Source organism: Budorcas taxicolor, chromosome 5, assembly GCF_023091745.1.
Source record: "Budorcas taxicolor isolate Tak-1 chromosome 5, Takin1.1, whole genome shotgun sequence".
In the NCBI taxonomy this organism is placed as follows: domain Eukaryota; kingdom Metazoa; phylum Chordata; class Mammalia; order Artiodactyla; family Bovidae; genus Budorcas; species Budorcas taxicolor.
Window position 1 is genome coordinate 91,797,097 of NC_068914.1, and position 25,168 is coordinate 91,822,264.

At 40.1% G+C, this 25,168-nt stretch overlaps 1 protein-coding gene across 1 annotated transcript in view; it reads left to right on the forward strand.

The window, feature by feature from the left end:
- Positions 1–25,168, forward strand: part of GRIP1 (glutamate receptor interacting protein 1) — a 482,353-nt gene that overhangs the window by 295,016 nt on the left and 162,169 nt on the right. Inside the window, exons 3-4 of the mRNA XM_052639896.1 lie at positions 14,878–15,013; positions 18,366–18,511. Of these exons, the coding sequence (XP_052495856.1) occupies positions 14,878–15,013; positions 18,366–18,511 (282 nt within the window). The remainder of the gene's footprint in view (positions 1–14,877; positions 15,014–18,365; positions 18,512–25,168) is intronic.

Consider the following 25,168-nt stretch of genomic DNA (forward strand, 5'->3'; position numbering starts at 1 on the left):
CCAGGTTATATGAACCGTGACTAAATCTCATATCTTATGTAAAAAAAATTAAAGTGGATAACAGACTTAAATGTAAATATTATGGTTATTAGATAATATTATAGAACTTATAAGAACTTTTAGAAACTGTAGAAGAAATAAGAGAAATTTCCAGGATCTAAGGCCCAGCAAAGAATTCTTAAAACTTGACAGCAGCGTGACCCATAAAGAGAGAAACTGGGAAAAGATGGCGGAGGAATAGGACGGGAAGACCACTTTCTCCCTCACAAATTCCTCAAAAGAACATTTCAACTCCGAGCAAACTCCACAAAACAACTTCGGTAGGCTGGCAGAGGTCATCAGGCAACCAGAAAAGCAGACCATTGTCTTCAAAAACAGGTAGGAAAAAATATAAAAGACGAAAAAGGAGACAAAGGAGGTGGGGAGGGAGCTCCGTCCCGGGAAGGGAAGCCCGTCCCGGGAAGGGAATTTTAAGAAGAGAGGTTTCCAAACACCAGGAAACACTCTCCCTGCCGAGTCAGTGGCGAATCTTGGAAACACAGAGGGCAACATAACAGGAAGGAAAAATAAAGAAATAATTAAGACCAAGAGATTACAAGCCCAACAGTAACTCCCCCAGCGGAAAAGCGGCACAGACGCCTGCATCCGCCATTGGGAAGTGGGGGCAGGGCAGGGACGCGCGGGAGGCGCGGGCTGCAGTGCTTTGTAAGAATCCGGCAGGAACGCCCCACGCGCAACCAGAACGATCTAACTGGGGCTAGCAAACCAGACTGTGGGATAGCTACCACGCGAAAAGCTCGAACATAAGACAGCACCAGGACCCCGCACAGAACAAAGGACGGAACGGAAAAAGCCGGCTGCAGACCATCCCCCGCCGGGGACAGGCAGCCAGAGCCGTAAGGACTGGAAAGGGGCAATTGCAGACCCGGAGAGACTTTACTTACCTAACTGCAAGCAGGCCTCTTTGCTAAGACTTCTGGGGGTGCTGGACACTCACAATCTGCCTCACGGGGGACGCCAGCGGTCCACCCAGAAAGCTGAGCAGCAGCGGCAGAAAAGGTGACACGCCGCGGCGATCGCGCTCGCCAAACTCCTGAGCTACTCGGACCTGGGAAGGGCACAAAACGCAGTCCCAGCCGAATCTGTGCCTCTGAGGGCGGCCTGAGCGGCTTGGACCGGGGAAGTGCACGCAGCCTAGGGCCGGCCCCAGACGGTTCCCGGCGGAGCATCGTAGAGCCGGAGCGGTTTGTACGCCGCAAGAAGGGACAAGTCAGGCGGGGCTGAGACACTGTGCACACGACAGTGCTATTTGTTTGCAGCATCCCCCCTCCCCACAGCGCGACTGAACTAGTGAGCCTAAAAAACCAGCAAACAGAAGAAGTTAAACAGAGGGAACCACCTTGGAAGTGATCCCACACGGCCCAAAACATCAGAGAACGGCCAGATATATTTTTAATAATTTTAAAATCATTCCTTTTTTTTTTTTCCTTTTTTTTTCTTCTTTTTTTTTCTAACTATTTTTTTAATTGTTAAGTCTTCTATTTATCCTCTAATTTTTATTTCTATAACCTACTATTAATATTTTTTAAAAAAAAGACTTTTTTTTTTTTTTTAAGGCAAACACCATATATAGCCTTTGGATGGTTGTTGGTGGTTTTTTGTTTTTTTTTGGTTTGTTTTGTTTTTTTGTTTGTTTGTTTTTTAAATAATTCTTGTGTGTTTTTTTCTTTCTTCCTTTTTCCTTCTGCTTCTTTTCTTTAATATTGTATTTTTTAAAATCCAACCTCTACTCTAGATTTTTAATCTTTGCTCTTAGGTTTCTGTTGTCAATTTTGTACATCTAAAAACCCAAACTTCACTACCCAAATTTACCTGAGAGCGAGATTACTGGCTTGACCACTCTCTCCTCCTTTGGACTCTCCTTTTTCTCCACCAGGTGGCCTCTACCTCTTTTCTCCCCCATCTCTTCTCTATCCAACTCTGTGAATCTCTGTGTGTTCCAGCCAGTGGAGAACACCTAAGGAACTGGTTACAGGCAGGATTTGTCTCTCTCCTTCTCATTCCTCTCTCTTATCCCCCTGGTCACCTCTGTCTACTTCCTCCCTCTCCTCTTCCCCGTATAACTCCGTAAATACCTCTGAGCGGTCCAGACTATAGAACACACATAAGGAAGTGACTACTGGCTAGCTTGCTCTCTCCTCTTTTGATCTCACCACATCTAATTCCAGTTACCTCTAACTACCCCCTCCATCTTCTCTTCTCCTTGTAACTCAGTGAACCTCTCTGAGTGTCCCTCAATGTGGAGAAACTTTTCATCTTTAACCTAGATGTTTTATCATCGGTGCTGTATAGTTGGAGAAGTCTAGAGGCTACTGTAAAAATAAAACTGAAAGCCAGAAGCAGGAGGCTTATGTCCAAAGCCTGAAAACATTAGAGAACTCTTGAATTCAGGGAACATTAAGCAATAGGAGCTCATCAAATGCCTTCATACCTACACTGAAACCAAGCTCCACCCAAGGGCCAACAAGTTCCAAAACAAGACATACCACTCAAATTCTCCAGCAACACAGGAACACTCCCCTGAGCTTCAATATACAGGCAGCTCAAAATTATTCCAAAACCCTTGATGTCTCATAACCCATTACTGGTCACTCCACTGCACTCCAGAGAGAAGAAACCCAGCTCCACCCACCAGAACTCCAACACAAGCCTCCCTAACCAGGAAACCTTGACAAGCCACTGATAGAACCCCATCCACAGTGAGGAAGCTCCATAATAAAGAAAACTCCACAAACTACCAGAATACAAAAAGGCCACCCCAAACCCAGCAATATAACCAAGATGAAGAGACAGAGGAATACTCAGCAGGTAAAGGAACAGGAGAGTTGCCCACCAAACCAAACAAAAGAGGAAGAAGTAGGGAATCTACCTGAGAAGGAATTCCGAATATTGATAGTGAAAATGATCCAAAATCTTGAAATCAAAATAGAATCACAGATAAATAGTCTAGAGACAAGGATTGAGAAGATGCAAGAAAGGTTTAACAAGGACCTAGATGAAATAAAAAAGAGTCAAAATATAATGAATAACGCAATAAGTGAGATCAGAAACACTCTGGAGGCAACAAATAGTAGAATAACGGAGGCAGAAGATAGGATTAGTGAAATAGAAGATAGAATGGTAGAAATAAATGAATCAGAGAGGAAACAAGAAAAACGAATTAAAAGAAACGAGGACAATCTCAGAGACCTCCAGGACAATATGAAACGCTCCAACATTCGAATTATAGGAGTCCCAGAAGAAGAAGACAGAAAGAAAGACCATGAGAAAATCCTTGAGGAGATAATAGTTGAAAACTTCCCTAAAATGGGGAAGGAAATAATCACCCAAGTCCAAGAAACACAGAGAGTTCCAAATAGGATAAACCCAAGGCGAAACACCCCAAGACACATATTAATCAAATTAACAAAGATCAAACACAAAGAACAAATATTAAAAGCAGCAAGGGAAAAACAACAAATAACACACAAGGGGATTCCCATAAGGATAACAGCTGATCTTTCAATAGAAACTCTTCAGGCCAGGAGGGAATGGCAAGACATACTTAAAGTGATGAAAGACAATAACCTACATCCCAGATTACTGTACCCAGCAAGGATCTCATTCAAATACGAAGGAGAAATCAAAAGCTTTACAGAGAAGCAAAAGCTGAGAGAATTCAGCACCACCAAACCAGCTCTCCAACAAATTCTAAAGGATATTCTCTAGACAGGAAACACGAAAAGGGTGTATAAACCCGAACCCAAAACAATAAAGTAAATGATAACGGGATCATACTTATCAATAATTACCTTAAACGTAAATGGGTTGAACGCCCCAACCAAAAGGCAAAGACTGGCCGAATGGATACAAAAACAAGACCCCTCTATATGCTGCTTACAAGAGACCCACTTCAAAACAAGGGACACATACAGACTGAAAGTGAAGGGCTGGAAAAAGATATACCACGCAAATAGAGACCAAAAGAAAGCAGGAGTGGCAATACTCATATCCGATAAAATAGACTTTAAAACAAAGGCTGTGAAAAGAGACAAAGAAGGCCACTACATAATGATCAAAGGATCAATCCAAGAAGAAGATATAACAATTATAAATATATATGCACCCAACATAGGAGCACCGCAATATGTAAGACAAATGCTAACAAGTATGAAAGGGGAAATCAACAATAACACAATAATAGTGGGAGACTTTAATACCCCACTCACACCTATGGACAGATCAACTAAACAGAAAATTAACAAAGAAACGCAAACTTTAAATGATACATTAGATCAATTAGACCTAATTGATATCTATAGGACATTTCACCCCAAAACAATGAATTTCACCTTTTTCTCAAGTGCTCATGGAACCTTCTCCAGGATAGATCACATCCTGGGCCATAAATCTAAACTTGATAAATTCAAAAAAATCGAAATCATTCCAAGCATCTTTTCTGACCATAATGCATTAAGATTAGATCTCAATTACAGGAGAAAAACTACTAAAAATTCCAACATATGGAGGTTGAACAACACACTTCTGAATAACCAACAAATCATAGAAGAAATCAAAAAAGAAATCAAAATATGCATAGAAACTAATGAAAATGAAAACACAACAACCCAAAACCTGTGGGACACTATAAAAGCAGTGCTAAGAGGAAAGTTCATAGCAATACAGGCATACCTCAAGAAACAAGAAAAAAGTCAAATAAATAACCTAACTCTACAACTAAAGCAACTAGAAAAGGAAGAATTGGAGAACCCCAGAGTTAGTAGAAGGAAAGAAATCTTAAAAATTAGGGCAGAAATAAATGCAAAAGAAACAAAAGAGACCATAGCAAAAATCAACAAAGCCAAAAGCTGGTTCTTTGAAAGGATAAATAAAATTGACAAACCATTAGCCAGACTCATCAAGAAGCAAAGAGAGAAAAATCAAATCAATAAAATTAGAAATGAAAATGGAGAGATCACAACAGACAACACAGAAATACAAAGGATCATAAGAGACTACTATCAGCAGTTGTATGCCAATAAAATGGACAACATGGAAGAAATGGACAAATTCTTAGAAAAGTACAATTTTCCAAAACTGAACCAGGAAGAAATAGAAAATCTTAACAGACCCATCACAAGCACGGAAATTGAAACTGTAATCAGAAATCTTCCAGGAAACAAAAGCCCAGGTCCAGACGGCTTCACAGCTGAATTCTACCAAAAATTTCGAGAAGAGCTAACACCTATCCTACTCAAACTCTTCCAGAAAATTGCAGAGGAAGGTAAACTTCCAAACTCATTCTATGAGGCCACCATCACTCTAATACCAAAACCTGACAAAGATGTCACAAAAAAAGAAAACTACAGGCCAATATCACTGATGAACATAGATGCAAAAATCCTCAACAAAATTCTAGCAATCAGAATCCAACAACACATTAAAAAGATCATACACCATGACCAAGTGGGCTTTATCCCAGGGATGCAAGGATTCTTCAATATCCGCAAATCAATCAATGTAATTCACCACATTAACAAACTGAAAAATAAAAACCATATGATTATCTCAATAGATGCAGAGAAGGCCTTTGACAAAATTCAACATCCATTTATGATTAAAACTCTCCAGAAAGCAGGAATAGAAGGAACATACCTCAACATAATAAAAGCTATATATGACAAAACCACAGCAAACATTATCCTCAATGGTGAAAAATTGAAAGCATTTCCCCTAAAGTCAGGAACAAGGCAAGGGTGTCCACTTTCACCGCTACTATTCAACATAGTTCTGGAAGTTTTGGCCACAGCAATCAGAGCAGAGAAAGAAATAAAAGGAATCCAAATTGGAAAAGAAGAAGTCAAACTCTCACTGTTTGCAGATGACATGATCCTCTACATAGAAAACCCTAAAGACTCCACCAGAAAATTACTAGAGCTCATCAATGAATATAGTAAAGTTGCAGGATATAAAATCAACACACAGAAATCCCTTGCATTCCTATACACCAATAATGAGAAAGTAGAAAAAGCAATTAAGGAAACAATTCCATTCACCATTGCAACGAAAAGAATAAAATACTTAGGAATATATCTACCCAAAGAAACTAAAGACCTATATACAGAAAACTATAAAACACTGATGAAAGCAATCAAAGAGGACACTAATAGATGGAGAAATATACCATGTTCATGGATCGGAAGAATCAATATAGTGAAAATGAGTATACTACCCAAAGCAATTTACAAATTCAATGCAATCCCTATCAAGCTACCAGCCATATTTTTCACAGAACTAGAACAAATAATTTCAAGATTTGTATGGAAATACAAAAAACCTCGAATTGCCAAAGCAATCTTGAGAAAGAAGAATGGAACTGGAGGAATCAACTTGCCTGACTTCAGGCTCTACTACAAAGCCACAGTCATCAAAACAGTATGGTACTGGCACAAAGACAGACATATAGATCAATGGAACAAAATAGAAAGCCCAGAGATAAATCCACACACATATGGACACCTTATCTTTGACAAAGGAGGCAAGAATATACAATGGAGTAAAGACAATCTCTTTAACAAGTGGTGCTGGGAAAACTGGTCAACCACTTGTAAAAGAATGAAACTAGATCACTTTCTAACACCACACACAAAAATAAACTCAAAATGGATTAAAGATCTAAATGTAAGACCAGAAACTATAAAACTCCTAGAGGAGAACATAGGCAAAACACTCTCAGACATAAATCACAGCAGGATCCTCTATGATCCACCCCCCAGAATTCTGGAAATAAAAGCAAAAATAAACAAATGGGATCTAATTAAAATTAAAAGCTTCTGCACAACAAAGGAAAATATCAGCAAGGTGAAAAGACAGCCTTCTGAATGGGAGAAAATAATAGCAAATGAAGCAACTGACAAACAACTAATCTCAAAAATATACAAGCAACTTATGCAGCTCAATTCCAGAAAAATAAATGACCCAATCAAAAAATGGGCCAAAGAACTAAATAGACACATCTCCAAAGAAGACATACGGATGGCTAACAAACACATGAAAAGATGCTCAACATCACTCATTATCAGAGAAATGCAAATCAAAACCACAATGAGGTACCACTTCACACCAGTCAGAATGGCTGCGATCCAAAAATCTGCAAGCAATAAATGCTGGAGAGGGTGTGGAGAAAAGGGAACCCTCCTACACTGTTGGTGGGAATGCAAACTAGTACAGCCACTATGGAGAACAGTGTGGAGATTCCTTAAAAAATTGCAAATAGAACTCCCTTATGACCCAGCAATCCCACTGCTGGGCATACACACCGAGGAAACCAGAATTGAAAGAGACACATGTACCCCAATGTTCATCGCAGCACTGTTTATAATAGCCAGGACATGGAAACAACCTAGATGTCCATCAGCAGATGAATGGATAAGAAAGCTGTGGTACATATACACAATGGAGTATTACTCAGCCGTTAAAAAGAATTCATTTGAATCAGTTCTGATGAGATGGACGAAACTGGAGCCGATTATACAGAGTGAAGTAAGCCAGAAAGAAAAACACCAATACAGCATACTAACACATATATACGGAATTTAGAAAGATGGCAATGACGACCCTGTATGCAAGACAGGAAAAAGACGCAGCTGTCTATAACGGACTTTTGGACTCAGAGGGAGAGGGAGAGGGTGGGATGATATGGGAGAGTGGCATTCTATCATGTATACTATCATGTAAGAATTGAATCGCTAGTCTATGTCTGATGCAGGATACAGCATGCTTGGGGCTGGTGCATGGGGATGACCCACAGAGATGTTATGGGGAGGGAGGTGGGAGGGGGGTTCATGTTTGGGAACACATGTAAGAATTAAAGATTTTAAAATTAAAAAAAAATAAAAATAAAATAAAAAAAAAAAAAAGTCAAAAAAAAAAAAAAAAGAGAGAAACTGATCAATTAGACTTCATCACAATTAAAACTGTTGGCTCTGCAGAAGACCTTGCTAGGAGAATGAAATAAAATCTACAGACTGAAAGAATATATTTGCAAACCACATATTCAACTGGGGACTAGTATCTAAAGTATATAAGAAACTCAAAACTCAACCATAAGAAAGCGAACAATCTAATTAGAAAATGGGCAAAAGACTTGAAAAGACATTTCACCAAAGAGGATATGCAACTGGCAAATAAGTACACACTACAAATTTCCACATTTCCCATTAGAGAAATGGCTCAACTTACCCAAGAATTAAAACCATAGTTAGGTATCACTGACAACCATGTATTTATTTAAGTAAATACATATTTATTTAAAAGATTCAATTAAATATCTCACACATATCAGTATGGCTAAAATAAAAACAGGAACAGTCAAGTACTGGCGAGAATGCCAGTGGATCATTCACAAGCTGCTGGTGGGAATGCAAAATGGTACTGCTATCTTGGAAACAATTTGACAGCTCATTAGAAAACTAAATATGCAACTTCTGTATGGCTTAGCACTTGTACTCCTGGGCATTTATCCCTGATAAATGAGTAATTATGTCCACACAGAAACTCATATATGAATGTTTGCAGCAGCTTTATTCATAGTAGCCCCAAACTGTAAACAACCAAAATGTCCTTCAACAGGTTGATGGTGATACCAACTTTGTATGTCTATATCATGGGACACTACTTAACAAGAAAAAGGAGCTCTTGCTACGCACAACTTGGATAACTCACCAGAAAATTATCCTGAGTGTAAAAAGTCAACCACAAAGTTTTACACTGTGTGACTGCATTTATTTAACATTCTTAAAATGGCAAATTTATAAACACAGAGAATAGGGTAAGGAGTTTTTAAAAAGCACTGGAGTAAGAGCGTAGTGGGTGATCTATAAAGGATAATATGTGGGACCCTTGTGGTGATGGAAATGCCTATATCTTGACTTCATCAAGATAAATATCTTATTTATATATAATATAAGTATTATAGTTCTACAAGATGTTACCATCAGAGGAAAACAAGGTAAAGGGGATCAGGGGCTTCTCTGCATTATTTCTTGCAACTGCATGTGACTCTTACAGTTAAGATTCACTTAAGATATTTCCCTGCTGGTCCAGTGGTTAAGAATCCACCTTAACAGTGAAGGGGATGTGGGTTCGACCCCTGGTCAGGCACTAATATTCCACATGCTGCAAGTAAACCCAAGTGCCACAGCTACTGAGCCCACGTGCTCTGGAACCTGTGTGTCACAATGAAAAAGATCCCAAAGGATGCAACGAAGATCCTGCATGCCTCAACTGAGACCCAATGAAGCCACGTAAATAAGTTAATAAATAAATACATATTTATTTAAAAGATTCAATTAAATATCTCACAGTTAAAACTTTTGACTTAGATCCCTGGATTGGGAAGATCCCCTGGAGAAGAGACTGGCAGCCCACTCCAGTATTCTTGCCTGGGAAATCCTATGGACAGAGAAGCCTGGCGAGCTACAGTCCATGGGGTCACAAAGAGTCCAACATGACTGAGCGACTGAACCACCACCAGGAGGTGGTGTTCAGATTGATTTGGTCTGGGGTGGGTCCACACACTGGTATTTCCAAGCTCCCCAGGTGCTTCTAACATGCATCCAGAATTGAAAAAGTACAAATTAAACTGCGCATCCCAAATCCTAGGTCATCATCTACCATTTCTTGTTCCTCTGCCTTTAACTCTGCCCTTCCATTTGCTGAGATGAGGCTGCCTTCAAGACCCTACTCAGAAATAACTCATCTGAGGAACTGTCCAGAGCATGACTTATCCAGTCTGGTGATGGATCCTCCCAGGCTGCACCATGGTGACCTTCTAAAAATTACAAGTAACTCTCTTTTCCTGCTGTTAAGCCTAATTATACTTTTAAAATAATCGATGAGGCAAGAATTTCTGGACACCAAGAGTTCACAGAACAAAACAAGATGATTATGCTATATGTTTATTCTATGCAAAACTTTGCAATCTTCATACTACAAAGCATTAAGATGATCTGATCTGAGTTCTGTAGGCCCTATGCCTTTGATACGTCTTTTCTTTCTTTCTTCTTTAATCTCTCTCAGGGGCGATACCTTTGGTGGTGTAACATCCAGTCGTAACCCAGCATCTCTTTCAGTAGCCTGCCTTCCTGTGAAGGTGCTTTCTGTTCTTTCATAACAACATTAAACAGCCAGCTGGTGGACTTTAGGAATATCATTTTTTCCAGAAACTTTGCATGGATGCATGTTTCATTTTTGCAATAATGTAAAATACACCTTGTGCCCACAAATCCTATTGGCATTTTTATTGATACTGTGAACTTTATAATTTAGGGAGAATTGGCGTATTTTTTACATTGGGTTATGAAATATCAGTTCCTTGATATCTGAGATTTTCTCTGTTTGGTTGAGTTCTGTATCTCCAAAGCCTAAAACAGTGCCTGGTACATAGTAAGTGCTCAGTTTTTACCAAGTGAATGAATGAATGAATGGGATACCTTTTCTTTTGTTCTGGTCTTGTATTCCCTCAGAAGTGTTTTAAAGTTTTCTTCACAGAGATCGTGTCTATTTTTCTTTTTTTTTTCCTTAGGGATTTTAGTTTTTTGGCTATTGTAAATGGAGTCTTTTTCTTTTGCAAGAACATTAACTAGTTGGTGTTTGTTTGTAAAAGGCTATGGTTTTCTGCATATTAATTTTTAACCACCTATGTTATTGAATTTTCTTATTCATTTGCAAGAATTTTTCATACTTCTCTTGTTTTTGCCAGGTATCACTGTTACTTCTCTTAAAACTTTCCAGAGTTTAAAGAGGATTGAATTACAAGCCCAAAGGAAAACAGCAAACAACTAAATTTCATTCTAGCAGTGAGATTCTTATTGGTTGAATGTGTACTGGTATACATGTAAACCTGCAATTTCTTTTCTAAGATAATTAAACATGGTGATTGCGGAAAATGTCAAATCCACAACCGGCTCATTCCTCGCCAGTTGAGTATCATCTGTTCCCTGAGCTGCTTGCTAATATGGAGAGACTGCCATCTTTACTACAGAGTCCTCTTAATTTGGGGAGGGACATTTGCAATTTAAATCACAAAGAAAGAAATTGTCAGTATATACTGACGTGTTTCACTGTGAGCTTTGTTCAGTAAACCTTGCTATACAAGGGAACTCATGCAAATGAATGCATCTGTCTTCATTTCTCCTCGCCATTAGGTCATTATGCAAACATTAAATACCAAAAAAGACATAAAATGATTGATTAGTGTAGTGGAGCTTGCAGGTTAGCAGAAAGCCAACTCAAGAAGCCTGTTCCTCCCTCCCCACACTGCCGCTTTTCTCCTCTCCCTTTCGGAAACACCCATAAATGATTTAGTCAGTCCTGCAGGGTCTGGAGATATTTATTGACAGTTAACATTCTTGTGATTCAGCACATTTTCTTGTGACAATATTCTATCCTTACTCCTGAGTTTTGCCTAATTTAGATTTCCCCTTTAGTCTGTTCTACTCTGCTAATCCTAATAGAAAAATACAGACGGATTAGACAGAAGACAAAATTGTGAAATTGATGTTATATTTGGAACAGCAAGTCTTCATTTCACATTGTTGCCAAGACCACCTCCTCTGTGGCCGCCTCCCCCACAACCCACACTCTGGCGTGGTGCTCTCTGATTCATTTGCCTGTGTGGCTGCGCTTAAAGAACCTCTGACTTTTTCCATCTTTGAGTTTCATCGTCTAGTTCATAGTAAGCACTTAGTAAATGCTAGAATTGGTGAATACACAAATTACTCAGTTAAGTGGTACAGTACATTAATGTTTTCTTTCGTGTTATTGGAACTAACTATTGGGGAAAGGTTTGAAATCTTTTTAAACAAGAGGGTAATTGACTATTATTAGTTTTAAAAGTAACCCGACGGATTTGTATTTTAACAGAGATCAAATTAAACTCATTGAATTTAGCTTTTCTAGATTCTCAGATTCAGCCAGAGGTCTAGGAAGGACCTAGATACCTTCTGGAGAAGATTGCATCATCTGCATCTTATAAGGCTGAATCTATGGGGCTTCCCTGATAACTCAGTTGGTAAAGAATCCGCCTGCAATGCAGGAGACCCCAGTTCAATTCCTGGGTTGGGAAGATCCTTTGGAGAAAGTCCATGGAGTTGCAAAGGGTCAGACACGACTGAGCAACTTTCACTTTCTTTTCATGTCCTATATCCCATGTTATTCAGAAAGTACGCTCTTGAAAACCTGAGTAGGAGTGAAGTTCTTATTAATTGAAACTAAATTCTCACTTGCTTGTTACTGTTTTAGACTTGCTTCTCTATGTATTTCTAATTGACCTTTAAGACATACCCTTAAAAACCAAGGCTCCCAACTCCTCAAGTACAGCTCTGTAATGAACTGCTTAACCAAAGGGAATCAATCTACATAGTTAAAGAAAACGCGAACAGTTCTTTCGTTGGGCAGAGTTGTTGAACACATTGTGTCTCTGTAATGTGAATAGCCATCATCTATTTTGTAATTTTCATTCTTTTATTGTTAACCTTATTTTTACCTAGTCTTTTGCCAAGGAGGACTTACAGGGGTTGCTTGTTAAGCTGACCTCTTCAGCTATCAGTTGTGCCTGTGTATTCCTTTATGGAGTGCAGAGAGGGTTGCTTTGTTCTGTGTTGAGGGGGCGTGTGAACTGCACACTGTCATGGACTTTTGTTACAAATGCACCTGGTCAATGATGTAAAAAGCCCTGTGCTCTTATATACTCAACAAGAATTTTACTTCTTGTTCAGTCGCTAAGTCGTGTCCAACTCTGTCATCCCGTGAACTGCAGCACACCAGGCTTCCCTCTCCTCCACCATCTCCCAGAGTTTGCTCAAACTCACGTCCATTGCATTGCTGATGCAGTCCATCCACTGCATCCTCTGTCACTCCCTTCTCCTCTTGCCCTCCTCAGCGTCAGGGTCTTTTCCAGCGAGTCTGCTCTTTGCATCAGGTGCCAAAGTATTCGAGCTTCAGCTTCAGCATCAGTCCTTCCAGTGAATATTCAGGGTTGATTTCCTTTAGGATTGACTGGTTTGATCTCCTTGCCGTCCAAGAAACTCTCAAGAATCTTCTCCAGCACCACAGTTCGAAAGCATCACTTCTTCAGCACTCAGAGAATTTTACTTCTTGAATTTCAATCATTGTTTGATCTCTCATTCAAAAGGTAGTAAATGCAGCTGATGTCACTCACACTCATAGGCTCTTCCTTGGGTTCTGTTTTAAATCAGCAACAACTCAGGTATGCAGTGTCCTGAAACTGCCATGAAAAGAGAAGTATGCAAGGCTGGCAATCCCCAGCCTAGACTGACATTAATACATAGAAATCAGTGGCCTGTCCCTGTCTTCTTTCCCCAGGTACTCTGTTCTCCTTACTAGACAAGATGAGAAATTATTTCTTTCCCTAACACAATTTGACTTTTTTATTGGCTAATTGGATGGGAGACCAGCAGCAATAATTCAAAAACCTTTATGATATGCACTCATAAAATTTTGAAATGATAATTAACACTGACATATGTAGTTAAGAAAAGGGCAGAGGTGTGCAAATACTTTTCGCTTTTTTGACTTTGAAAAGGAAAGCCTATTTTTGCATTTTAACATGAGAATCTCTGATGTCCTAGGAGTTCATAACCCCTGAAATTCATAACCTGATTCAGGAAGAGTTGGAAAACTGTTGAGTTTCCCCATTCCTACCCAGAGAGTGTATGCAGAGTTGGGGATAACAAACAGAATTTTGAAACAATGCTTGTCATAGTTAACCTCTGGATGGGTAACTGTTAAGGCATTTCTATTTCTGAAAGCAAGGAGAGTCAAGTTTTCTTTCTGTGGTGCCTTCAATCAAAAGATTTGGCTTCTCTCTTGGTGTGTGGGGCTTCCCTGGTGGCACAGTGGTAAAGAATCCACCTGCCAGTGCAAGAGATGCAAGAGACACAGGTTCAATCCCTGGTTCAGGAAGATCCCCTGGAGTAGGAAATTGCAACCCGCTCCAGTATTCTTAACCTAGGCAATCCCATGGACAAAGGAGCCAGGTGGGGCTGCAGTCCCTAGGGTCACAAAGAGTGGGACCAACTGAGCATGCATGCATACTTGGTTTGTAGATATGACCCCCACAAGATTGGTAGCATTTAAAAATTTCAGGAGAGAATGAGAATTAACAGAATTCCCTGGGGATTCTGAGGACCAATCTTGCCTTAATATAGTGTGACACATTTTGTAAGAAATGATGTAAGTTATAAAATAATGCTATTGTACTTTGTTTTCTGAAAGACCAAAAAAAAGAAAAAAAGAAAAACTAGAGTCAATAATATTTTCCTTGAACTTGTAGAAAGCTCTTCTCTTATGTCATTCATCTTCCTCAGCTAAAAGGTATCACAAACTTGGAGTCTGCTGCTGCACTGTATTATTATTTAAAATTCCATTCCAGCCCCTTTCCCTTATGACTCGCAATTGCTCCCTTTAGAGTTACAAGGAGAAACACGAGAGAAAGTCACTTCAGAATGACAGGAAACAAAGGGCGAATATTATCCTTGTACATAAGCCCTGTCAGACTATTTATTGTGAATCTAGAACGAAGTACTCCACTGGTACCCATTTTAATAACCTTTAGAGGAATTGCTGCTCCGCTTTATTTGCATGCTCAGCTTTGCAAGGCACTCCGCAAATTGCAGTGGAAAAGAAGCCGCAGAACTTTTCCCACAGAAGAAAAAATGCAGAGTGTTTATGGGGAGGAATCACCTCACCACCCACAAAGACTACCCCTTGTGCTTCTGCTGTCATTTACTAAAGCAGATTATTTTCTTTTAACAGAGGAATTCAAGGGCTCCACTGTGGTTGAACTGATGAAGAAGGAAGGCACTACCCTTGGGCTGACGGTCTCGGGCGGAATTGACAAGGATGGGAAACCCAGAGTATCTAATCTGCGGCAAGGAGGAATCGCTGCTAGGTAACTGCATGGCAGGGAAATGTAGAAAAAGGAATGAAGGTATAATTAATTCAGAACTTAAAGCTCCCTCAGAAAAGGTCACTAATAGATAAATGACACTGCCATCTGCCAGGTGGAAGCACGGGGGGTGGGGAGGAGGCAGATTTCAGAATGATGGCTTTTCTGGCCCATGCCAAAGTCACCAGGGAGCTCTTGTGTCATCTCAAGAGCACTCAAGTCCTCCTAAGATACTAATTTTAAAATGCTTGTGTCTGGACTACTCTGGCAGCACAGTGGTGAAGACTTCATCTGCCAGTGCAAAGGGTGCAGGTTTGATCCCTGGTCAAGGAGCTAAGATCCCACATGCCTTGTGGCCAGAAAACCAAAGCATAAAACAAAAACAATATTGTAATAAATTCAATAAAGATTTTTGAAATGGACCACATCAAAAAAAAATCTTTAAAAAAAAAACAACAAAAAACACCCACCTGAATGGATTTAGTCCTCAAATGTGCCCTACTGCAATGGGAGTGAGACAGTCCAGTCATCTGACGGGGAGTAGGTGACCCACATTCTGTGGACAGGGGAAACTACCACATGATGAGCCCAGACAGCAAGAGAGGCCCAGCTCCAAGTATCTCAGTAACAATTTACTTGTCCTATATTCTCAGCTTTTCTACTTGTGAGATTTCCCTTTCACAGGGACAAAAAAATGATTTCCAGAAGGGCAAAAGGCTTAGTTGAGAAGGGCTGGTTTTGTCCTTGTTTCTACTGGACTGCAGATTGCACTAGTTCTTGATGACGACAGAGCATCCTGGGTGCTGGCCAGGGGTGGGTTTGCTTTGTGGACAAAATCGAAATCTGCCTCAGAAAGAAAGGGTGGAATGGTGAGGTTTCATTCAAAGTGAGGTTCAGTTCAGTCCAGTGCAGTCGCTCAGTCGTGTCCGACTCTGCGACCCCATGAATCGCAGCACGCCAGGCCTCCCTGTCCATCACCATCTCCCGGAGTTCACTCAGACTCACGTCCATTGAGTCCGTGATGCCATCCAGCCATCTCATCCTCTGTCATCCCCTTCTCCTCCTGCCCCCAATCCCTCCCAGCATCAGAGTCTTTTCCAATGAGTCAACTCTTCGCATGAGGTGGCCAAAGTACTGGAGTTTCAGCTTCAGCATCATTCCTTCCAAAGAAATCCCAGGGTTGATCTCCTTCAGAATGGACTGGTTGGATCTCCTTGCAGTCCAAGGGACTCTCAAGAGTCTTCTCCAACAGCACAGTTCAAATGCATCAATTCTTCAGCTCTCAGCTTTCTTCACAGTCCAACTCTTACATCCATACATGACCACTGGAAAAACCATAGCCTTGACTAGACAGACCTTAGTCGGCAAAGTAATGTCTCTGCTTTTGAATATGCTATCTAGGTTGGTCATAACTTTTCTTCCAAGGAGTAAGCGTCTTTTAATTTCATGGCAGTGAGGTTAATGTCCCTTAAATCCTGGACACCATTATTCGTGTCCACAGAATCCCAAATTAAGTTTTAGAGTTACCTTATTAAGTGCCACCTGAAATAGTGATCATTTTCAGTGATCAACCTACTTGTACAGGTTATAAGCTCAAGCCAATTGATTGCTCCATGATCTGCAGTACTGTTTGTAAAACCAAGTTGATGTCAACACAAGCAACTTAGTCGTCTTCCTTCAGGGTTTGTGGCGGGGGCGGGGGTGCATTTAAAAAAAAATTTAAGTATAGGTAATTTTAAATGTGTTAATTTCTGCTGTACATCAAAGTGATTCAGTTATACATATGAATATATATACAGGGCTTCCCGGATGGTACAGTAGTAATGAATCTGCCTGCTGATGCAGGAGTCACAAGAGATATGGGTTCAATCCCTGAGTCGGGAAGATCCCCTAGAGAAAGAAATGGCAATCTGCTCCAGTATTCTTACATGGAAATTTTCACGGACAGAGGAACCTGGTGGGCTATAGTCCATGGGGTCACAAGGAGTCAGACAGAACTGAGCACACACACACATACATGCACACATATATACGTATTATTTTTATGTTATTTTCCAATATGGTTTTTAAGAGATTTCTTTCTACCATAGCCTCCTTTAATTTTTAACTGTCATAGTCAATTTGTGATGCTGGAACTTCGTGTGTCTCCAAAGTTTCTTTGTATGTAGCCCCTAAAGCAAGCATGACTGGCAAGGGAGAGGGTGAGAAAGTCGTTCACACATGTATTGATCCTATAATTAAAAGTAACACTCTGCCAGTTATAGTATTATTGATCACCAAATATTTATTGTTTAAGCCACTACCATTTCACAGGTAGTAAACCAAAATACGTCAAGATAAGATACCTGCCCTTGGGGGTTTATAATCTATTGAGGGAAATAGGGTATTTAAAAAAAATACATGAAAAGTTTGGGAGCAATAATCACATTGTGTAATAGTAAAAAGCAACAACAATAGTAAAAAGCAATAAGAGTTGTCACAGTGCATGAGACAGTTAAGTTGCCAAAAAAGTGTCAGTCAGTAAACCTGAGTTAAGAGTGCCCATGTGTACCGTAGACTAGAGAGGATTATGGAGGCTCTGAAGAGAGGATGATTGGAGCTGGGCTAATGTAAAGCAAATGAATTCGTTATTCTTATTTGGGGAGAACATATTATTGAATTAAGTCCTGTCATTGGTCTTGCTGCCTGCTCTTGGTTTAGAGGTAGTTTGACTAAACGCCCCAAAGTAGCCACAGTTCTATTATGATGGTGAGGAGGGAGGAGTCTGTTACTGAATCCCCATGCTTTCACTGTAATTTCTTCTTCACTGATACTTTTTGAAATCAGTCCTGCTATAAGTAATAAATAGCAAAATAAAATGACCTTCTATATGGCCCTGGACATACTTCTAGTGAAGATACCGAAAGTGGTGAAATGTCCAAAAGGCAAGCAGCAACACTGAAAGGGAATAAGAAGAAAGGAAAACTTCTAGTGTGTCCAGGATACAGATAATCTGCCCCAGGAGAACCAACTCTTTAGGGGCAGAGCAACTAAAGGTAATTTTCTCTTTATTTCACTTTTTGATGCTCTTTAAAAATAAAAGAGGTAAAGGCTTAGGGAGAAAAGTCAGAGATGGCAGCAGATGCAGTAGAGGACTTGGAAGGCATACAGTCGGCACGAGTGAGAGGGATCCCTGAGCGTCTCATCCACCCTCAGCTGCACTCCTGCCCTTAGAACCAGCCGCATCCTAGGAGGCAGGGACCCTGCTGTGTCGTCCTTCTGGGCTTGCAGTTTATCCATGATAGCAAAGTGGGAAATATGGTCAGACTGGCCCATGGGGAGGAGAGCTCCATTGAAGCGACTCTTTGTTTTGCAGAAGTGATCAGCTGGATGTGGGTGACTACATCAAAGCAGTGAATGGCATCAACCTGGCCAAATTCCGCCACGATGAGATCATCAGCTTGCTGAAGAATGTCGGGGAAAGAGTGGTTCTGGAGGTGGAGTATGAGCTGCCGCCAGTCTGTAAGTCATCACAGCCTGAGGCAGAACAGCTGCACCATGTTTTTGCCTCAAACTCTTGGTTCTCCTTTTTTTTTTCTCTTTTGCCATCGTTGTCTTATTACAGGAACGGCAGAGCATACTTTCTTAATATTTAAAAAATTATCTGATTTTCTATTGCCTACGCTGGAAGAATGTTAAAGAGCGTAAATGATGATGAAATTATCTAGGACTCGTGTTTCATTAAAGCCATCTGTGAACATCAGAACTGAACTTTAGTTCAAATAGACAGTCAATTCCTAGCTCCAGTTTTTACTAGCTGCATGCCTTTGAGAAAGTTACTTAAGCTTCTTTTGTTTCGCTTTGCACATCTGAAAAATGGGGATGATTTTAGTAACCTATGATATTACTCATGGATCTGTTATGAGGATTAAATGAGTTAGTGTTTGTAAGGCATTTAGGACAGTACCTGGCAATATAAAAATGTTTGGTAAATAATACATATACAAATCAATCAAAACTATAAGGTAGGCATTATTATCATTATTATTCTCATTTTACAGATGCTTAAGTTAAATACGTTTTCCCAGACTAGTAGGCCCCGAAGTCAGAGCTTTGCTCTTCTGTACTACTGAGAACTGAGATTGATTATTAATAACTGGTGATAATTCATTTGTTTAGTGATGACTTATTGAGCATCACCATGTTCCAGCCTATCCCTCAATGAATGTCAGTAGAATTTACACTCTAGGAGGGACTTCCCTGGTGCTGCAGATGGTAAAGAATCTGCCTCAGTGCAGGAGACCCAGGTTCCATCCCTGGGTTGGGAAGATCCTCTGGAGGAGGAAATAGCAGCCAACTCCAGTATTCTTGCCTGGAGAATTCCATGGACAGAGGAGTCTGGCAAGCCCCAGCCCATGGGATCGCAAAGAGTCAAACACACTGAGGAGACTAGCACTACTGCTGCTACTAGAGGAAGACAGAAAATAAAATAAAACCACAATAAATAAGTTAATTACAATTGATCCTTGAACAGTGAGGGGGTTAGAAGTGCCAGTCCTCCTTGCAGTCGAAAATCAATGCACAACTTATATTTGACCCTCCATATATATGATTCCTCCAAAACCAAGGTTCTTCCATAACCTAGATTGAACCAAAGAGGTATAGTGCAGTACTATAGGATTTACTACTGAAAAAATCCACAGGTACATGGACCCACACTGTTCAGACTATGTTGTTCAAGGATCAGCTGTATGGAGTATGAATGTTATGGGTCATGAATGCTGTGGGGGAAAAAAAATAAAGCAAGGAAAGGGGTTGGGAGTGCGGGCGGGGAGTGTCATTGGCAATGTGAAGTAGAGTGGTTAGGAACAGTTTCATTGAGAAAGTGATATTAATCGGTGACTTGAAGGAGGTGAGGAAATTAGCTATATGGTTTTCCGAGTTAAAAGAGTTCCAGAAAGAAGAAAATGCCAGTGCTAAAATCAAAAGACAGGAATAATCTGGCCTTTTGTTTGGCCAGATTAGAATAATAATCTGGCCAATAATCTGGCCTAGTTCTAGAAACATAAAGAAGGACAGTCTGGCTGGAACAGAGTAAGCATGAAGAGAAATGGGGGAGGTGGTGAGAAGTGTAAAGGATGGAGCATCCATGTAGGCCAATGGAGGGACCTTAAGTGTTGCTCTGAATGATGCAGGAAAGCATTGTATGGTTTGCGCAGAGGAGTGGCATGCTCTGATTAACGTTTTCAAAGACTCCTCTGGCTGCTATGTTGAAAATAGACTGCAGAGTCAAAGGTAGAAGCTTGGGAGACCATTTTTAGGACTATTGCAGTGATCCAGGTGAAGGATGATGGAAGAAATGGTGAAAAGCACTCATATTCCCCATCTATTTTGAAGACAGAACCAACAGGATTCCCTGATGAATTTAATGTGGGTTATACAGAAAGAGGGGGCTTCTCTGGTAGCTCAGCTGGTAAAGAATCTGCCTGCAATGCAGGAGACCCTGGTTCAATCCCTAGGCTGGGAAGATCCCCTGTATTCTTGCCTGGAGAATCCCCATGGACAGACAAGCCTGGTGGGCTACCGTCCATGGGGTCACCAAGAGTCAGACACAACTGAGCACCTGCAGAAAGAGAAAAGTCAAGGACCATCGGAAGGTTTTAAGCCTGAGCAACTGGAAGGATGGAGTTGCCATTAATGGGGGTGGATAAGAATGTGGGCCGAGCTGTCTTGTGAGGAGAAGATCAGAAGTTCATTGCTGGAGGGAATTGCCTTGTGGTCCAGTGATTAGGCCTCTGTGCTTCCAATGCAGGGTGCCCAGGTTCAATCCCTAACTGGGGAAACTCAGATTGCACAAGCTGTGCAGCATGGCCAAACTAAATAAATACAATTAAAAAAAATTTTTTTTAAGAAGCTCATTGTTTAAAATACTACAGCTGAGGTGCCTATTTAGCATGCTAAGAGAAAATGTCAAGAAAATGCTGGAGATACAGTTTGGCATTTGTGAGAAAGATCTAGAGTAGAAAAGTAAATTTAAGAGTAATGGGACTAGAGATGATGTTTGAGGCTTTGGGATTAGGAGATAGCACTCAGAGAGTGAATGTATAATACACACCAATCACCAGTTCTTATTCTTAACAAAAATCTAACACCGAAAATCTCATGGTGACTTTATAACAAACTCAATTGGAATCTGAGTTCTAAAACTTTGCCACAGCGTTTTTATTTTCGGCAAGAGCCGGCAGTAAAATAGTGTTGAGAGCTTGAACTGTGTCACTGGTTAAGTGTCAGTTTTGTCCCTTTCTAGCTTTGTGACTTTGGGGAAATTATTAACAAGTTCGCTGAGCTATAGGTTTCTCAGCTACAAAATGACTGTAATGGATGTAGAATTTTTGTAAGATTTCAAGGCTGTAACCATGTATTTAGATCATAAGCACAGACTCCGTAAGCCATAATGTATCTTAGCCATATTACCATTATTATTGTTGTTGTTGTTATTATTACACTGAAAGTACTATGTTTTCTTGAACTTAAAGTCAGTTTGTTTTGAAATCACTATCTTAAACCACTGCCTAGGAGTTAAGAGGAGTCAAATATCTAGAGTTAATGCTCTCTGATTAAGCATTTTTATTCCACTGTGTACATGCATATCAATTAAACACAACCTGTTCCTAAGAGGAACTCTTAGTATTGCTCTCAGGATAAGGCAGTGGTGGAGATTTGCTGAGCATTTTGGGTTGTCCAGAGCTAGGGATTTCACAGTAGATTAGAAGGCATTTATGCAGGTCCAGTAGGAAGACTAACATTCCAGGCATAGCATATGGCAAGGAAGTATGAAGACAGTCTAGTTCACAGGTTGAATCTCCAGTTTGGAATTACTGGAACACAAAAGGAAAGAGAGGGCCTCAGAGGGACGAGGTCATTGAGGTAAACAGGAACAAAGTGAAGGAGGGCCTTGTAAGCCGTGAATGGTGGACAACAAGGGGCCTTTTTTTTAAGGTTTTAAGGCCAAGGAGCAGCATCCTCAGATCAGAGTTTTGGTTTTGGTTTATTATTATGTTTTGGCTATGCCACACGGCATGTGGGATCTTAGTTTCCCAACCAGGTATCAAACCCATGCCCCCAGCAGTGGAAGCGTGGAGTCTTAACCACTGGACCACCAGGAGAGCCCCCTAGATGAGAGTTTTTAGACTTATTTTAAGAGGTCAAATGGTAGCTATAAGCCCCCAAGCTGTTACAGTTTTCCAAAAGAGAGGTGATACTCTGAATAAATATAGCATTAATAGAGTTAAAGAGGAGAGGGTGGACATCAGAAATATCCAGGGGTTAAAACCTCTCCTGACTGGTGATTATACCTGCCTTTTCTCCCTCACACAATAAAGCTGATGGAAAAAGAGAAAATATTTTTAAACACAAACGTGTGGAGTTTTTAGTAGAAATCAGATAGCAGAGGTCTATTCGCCAAGGATTATCTCTGTCTCTTTCTATTATGTTTAGATAAATTAATAAGATCTTTGCGTTCAGGGAGATCGAAGGGATTAATAAGCCTCCCTTTCACTGAGCTCAGACAGCTAGAGCAGGCACAAGCCAGACCCCAGGGAGAGAGCTGCCTGCTGAAAGATAGGCCACCCAAGGCCAAGACTGTAACTCTCTCAAGAATCACAGCAATCTGAGGCTTAGCCAGCCCCATAGTCCAGCAGGAATTGGAGAAAGGTCCGTATGAGAGTGTGTGTGTGTGTGTGTGTGTGTGTGTGTGTGTGTGTATGAGAGAGAGGGAGAAAGAGAGAAAGCGATACAAAGAGAGAGAGAGCAGATGGAAGAAAAATGGAACTGTGACCCTGGGTAAGCAACTCCCCTTTTCTGATACTCAGTTTCTTAATGACAATGAAATAGTCGACCTCCGTGAGCTTAGAATTATGTGGTATGTCGAGGCTGTATTTAGAGAGAATGTTACCAGACTGTATCTTGGCCATTTGTATGTTCAAAGTTGGTCTAGAGGAGTGCCTTCAAATTTTTTTTCCCATAACCCTTAAAGAATTTCAAAATATTACCTAATTCTCATCCACTTTTTAGTTAACACCTAAAATTCTTTATGATAAGCTTTGGTAGTTAGACAGCATATAATTTTGGCATGAGGTTTATTTTATACATCTTTAAATACCACTTCCATTCAAATCTTAGAACTATAGATTTATCTCATTTGTTTTATGAAAAATGTTGGCCATGGAATTTTATTGTCAAAGGCAGTCCTCGCCACTAAACCATCAGCTAAATCAGGCTAGCTTTTTTATCGGAAGGAGTCCTTCCATAATTCAAATAAATGTGTTAAGGCATGTCCCCGTGACAGCCTGATTACTTCTCATGTCTAATTCGAAGAGAGAGAGAAAGACTAGATGATGATGACAATGGTGATGATGTTGATATGGTTGGGGGGACAGGGGTTCATCCCAGGTCTTCTCCACATGGTTCATTAGGGGATGTAGTCTGAGGGAGCATCAGCTACCCAAGGGAAGCTCTTCCTGTGCCAGCTGCAGAAGGCAAACAAGACAAGCCGAGCCACAGGAGCACATTTGCAGACGTTGCTCACATCCCCTAACACTGCATTGGCCAAGGCAAGTTAGCAATGCAAAACCAACGAAATGAGGTAGGAAAGTGCACAACTCCTTTCTCCTATAGGTGTAGGTGTTGGGGAGGCGGGGGAGTAGTATATAATTTAGAAAAACCAAACCTACCATGATAAAAGAGTGTCACTTTATGATATAGAAATACATACATATGCACGTATAGAAACAAGGGGCATCAGAACAACTAAAATACTGAGGAGTATTGTTGCATTATAAAATTGGTTCTACCTCGGCCTTTTATGTGCTCAATTTGATTCTTTGGGTAAGCCCCTTAATTGCATCTCTGTGTCCACATACACATGTGAAGTTATGAATAGAATTCACATGGCCAAACAGATGTCTGGTGCTGAACATGAAACTTCAGTCACAAAGAGCGAGTCACACCAATGTAAATTATAAAGACCAAATCTATTTCATTAAGTATATTAAAATGTAGTCAGGATTCCCATTTTTCTTTGCCCATGATGAAGAGCAATAGTGTGGATAATCTAAAGCTGTAGATAATCCCTAAAGTCTTCATATTGACTTTAGATTTGATTGTAAGATTTTGTGGTCAGCAAGATTTAGTTCATGCAAAATTAAAATTACAGTGCTTTGCTTCCCCAGAACAGATATTCAGCCAACAAGGACAGGTGGCCCAGAATTAGAATTTGGTTGTATATAATTGAAAGTTGATTTAATGATTAAATTAAATACAATTTGTAAACCACTTTCAGAGTTTCTGGCACAGAGAAAACATTCCGTAGATGCTCATTAATTATTTCTCCCTTATTTCTCCCTATTTCTTCCTTAATAGGAACAGAAAGATCATGTTCTTAACCAATTTCTTCAAGTGGCTTGTTGAGTCATGGAAATAAGAAAACATTCGTTTTGAACTCAGTTTTTTTTTTTTTAATTTAATTAAAACTGTATCTCAATTCTTTTGACTATTTGTATGCACTGCTCCTAGCTGGTTAGAATAAACTGAAATCCCCCTGATAGCAAGAATATGACATTTAATTAAATCAGCAGTATACGAAAACATTTTATTCAGCTGTAGGTTTATATTGACTTTCAGCAAATCCAAGTTCTTATTGTACTTTGTGTTCCAGCTGCATGTGTCCAGTTTTGTGAATTTACCTGTGTGCTGTTCATAATCGTGTCCACTCCTTTAAGGATTCATAATTTATGATAATTAAAAAGTAATTGTAATTAATGCTTCATTAAAATTATTTTTTATTCTTATGAGTGGAAAGAAATGTTCTTTTCAAAGATGCCTTTAAATTTTGTCTGTAAGTTTCTTGTTGATAGTGGAGTGAAGAGCCGTTCCCTTCTCCAGAGGTTATTTCTGACCCAGGGATCAAACTGAGTTCTCCTGCATTGCAGATGGACTCTTTATCTTCTGAGCCACCAGGGAAGCTCATAATATAACTTATCTCCTCATACTGTGTATAATGTAATTAGAGATAGCAACTTGGCAATGCAATTTCATTTTGTGAAACGAGACCAATAACCAGGCAAACATAACCTAAGCATGATGGTATCAAGTAAAATTAAGTAAATCTTTATTTTATTA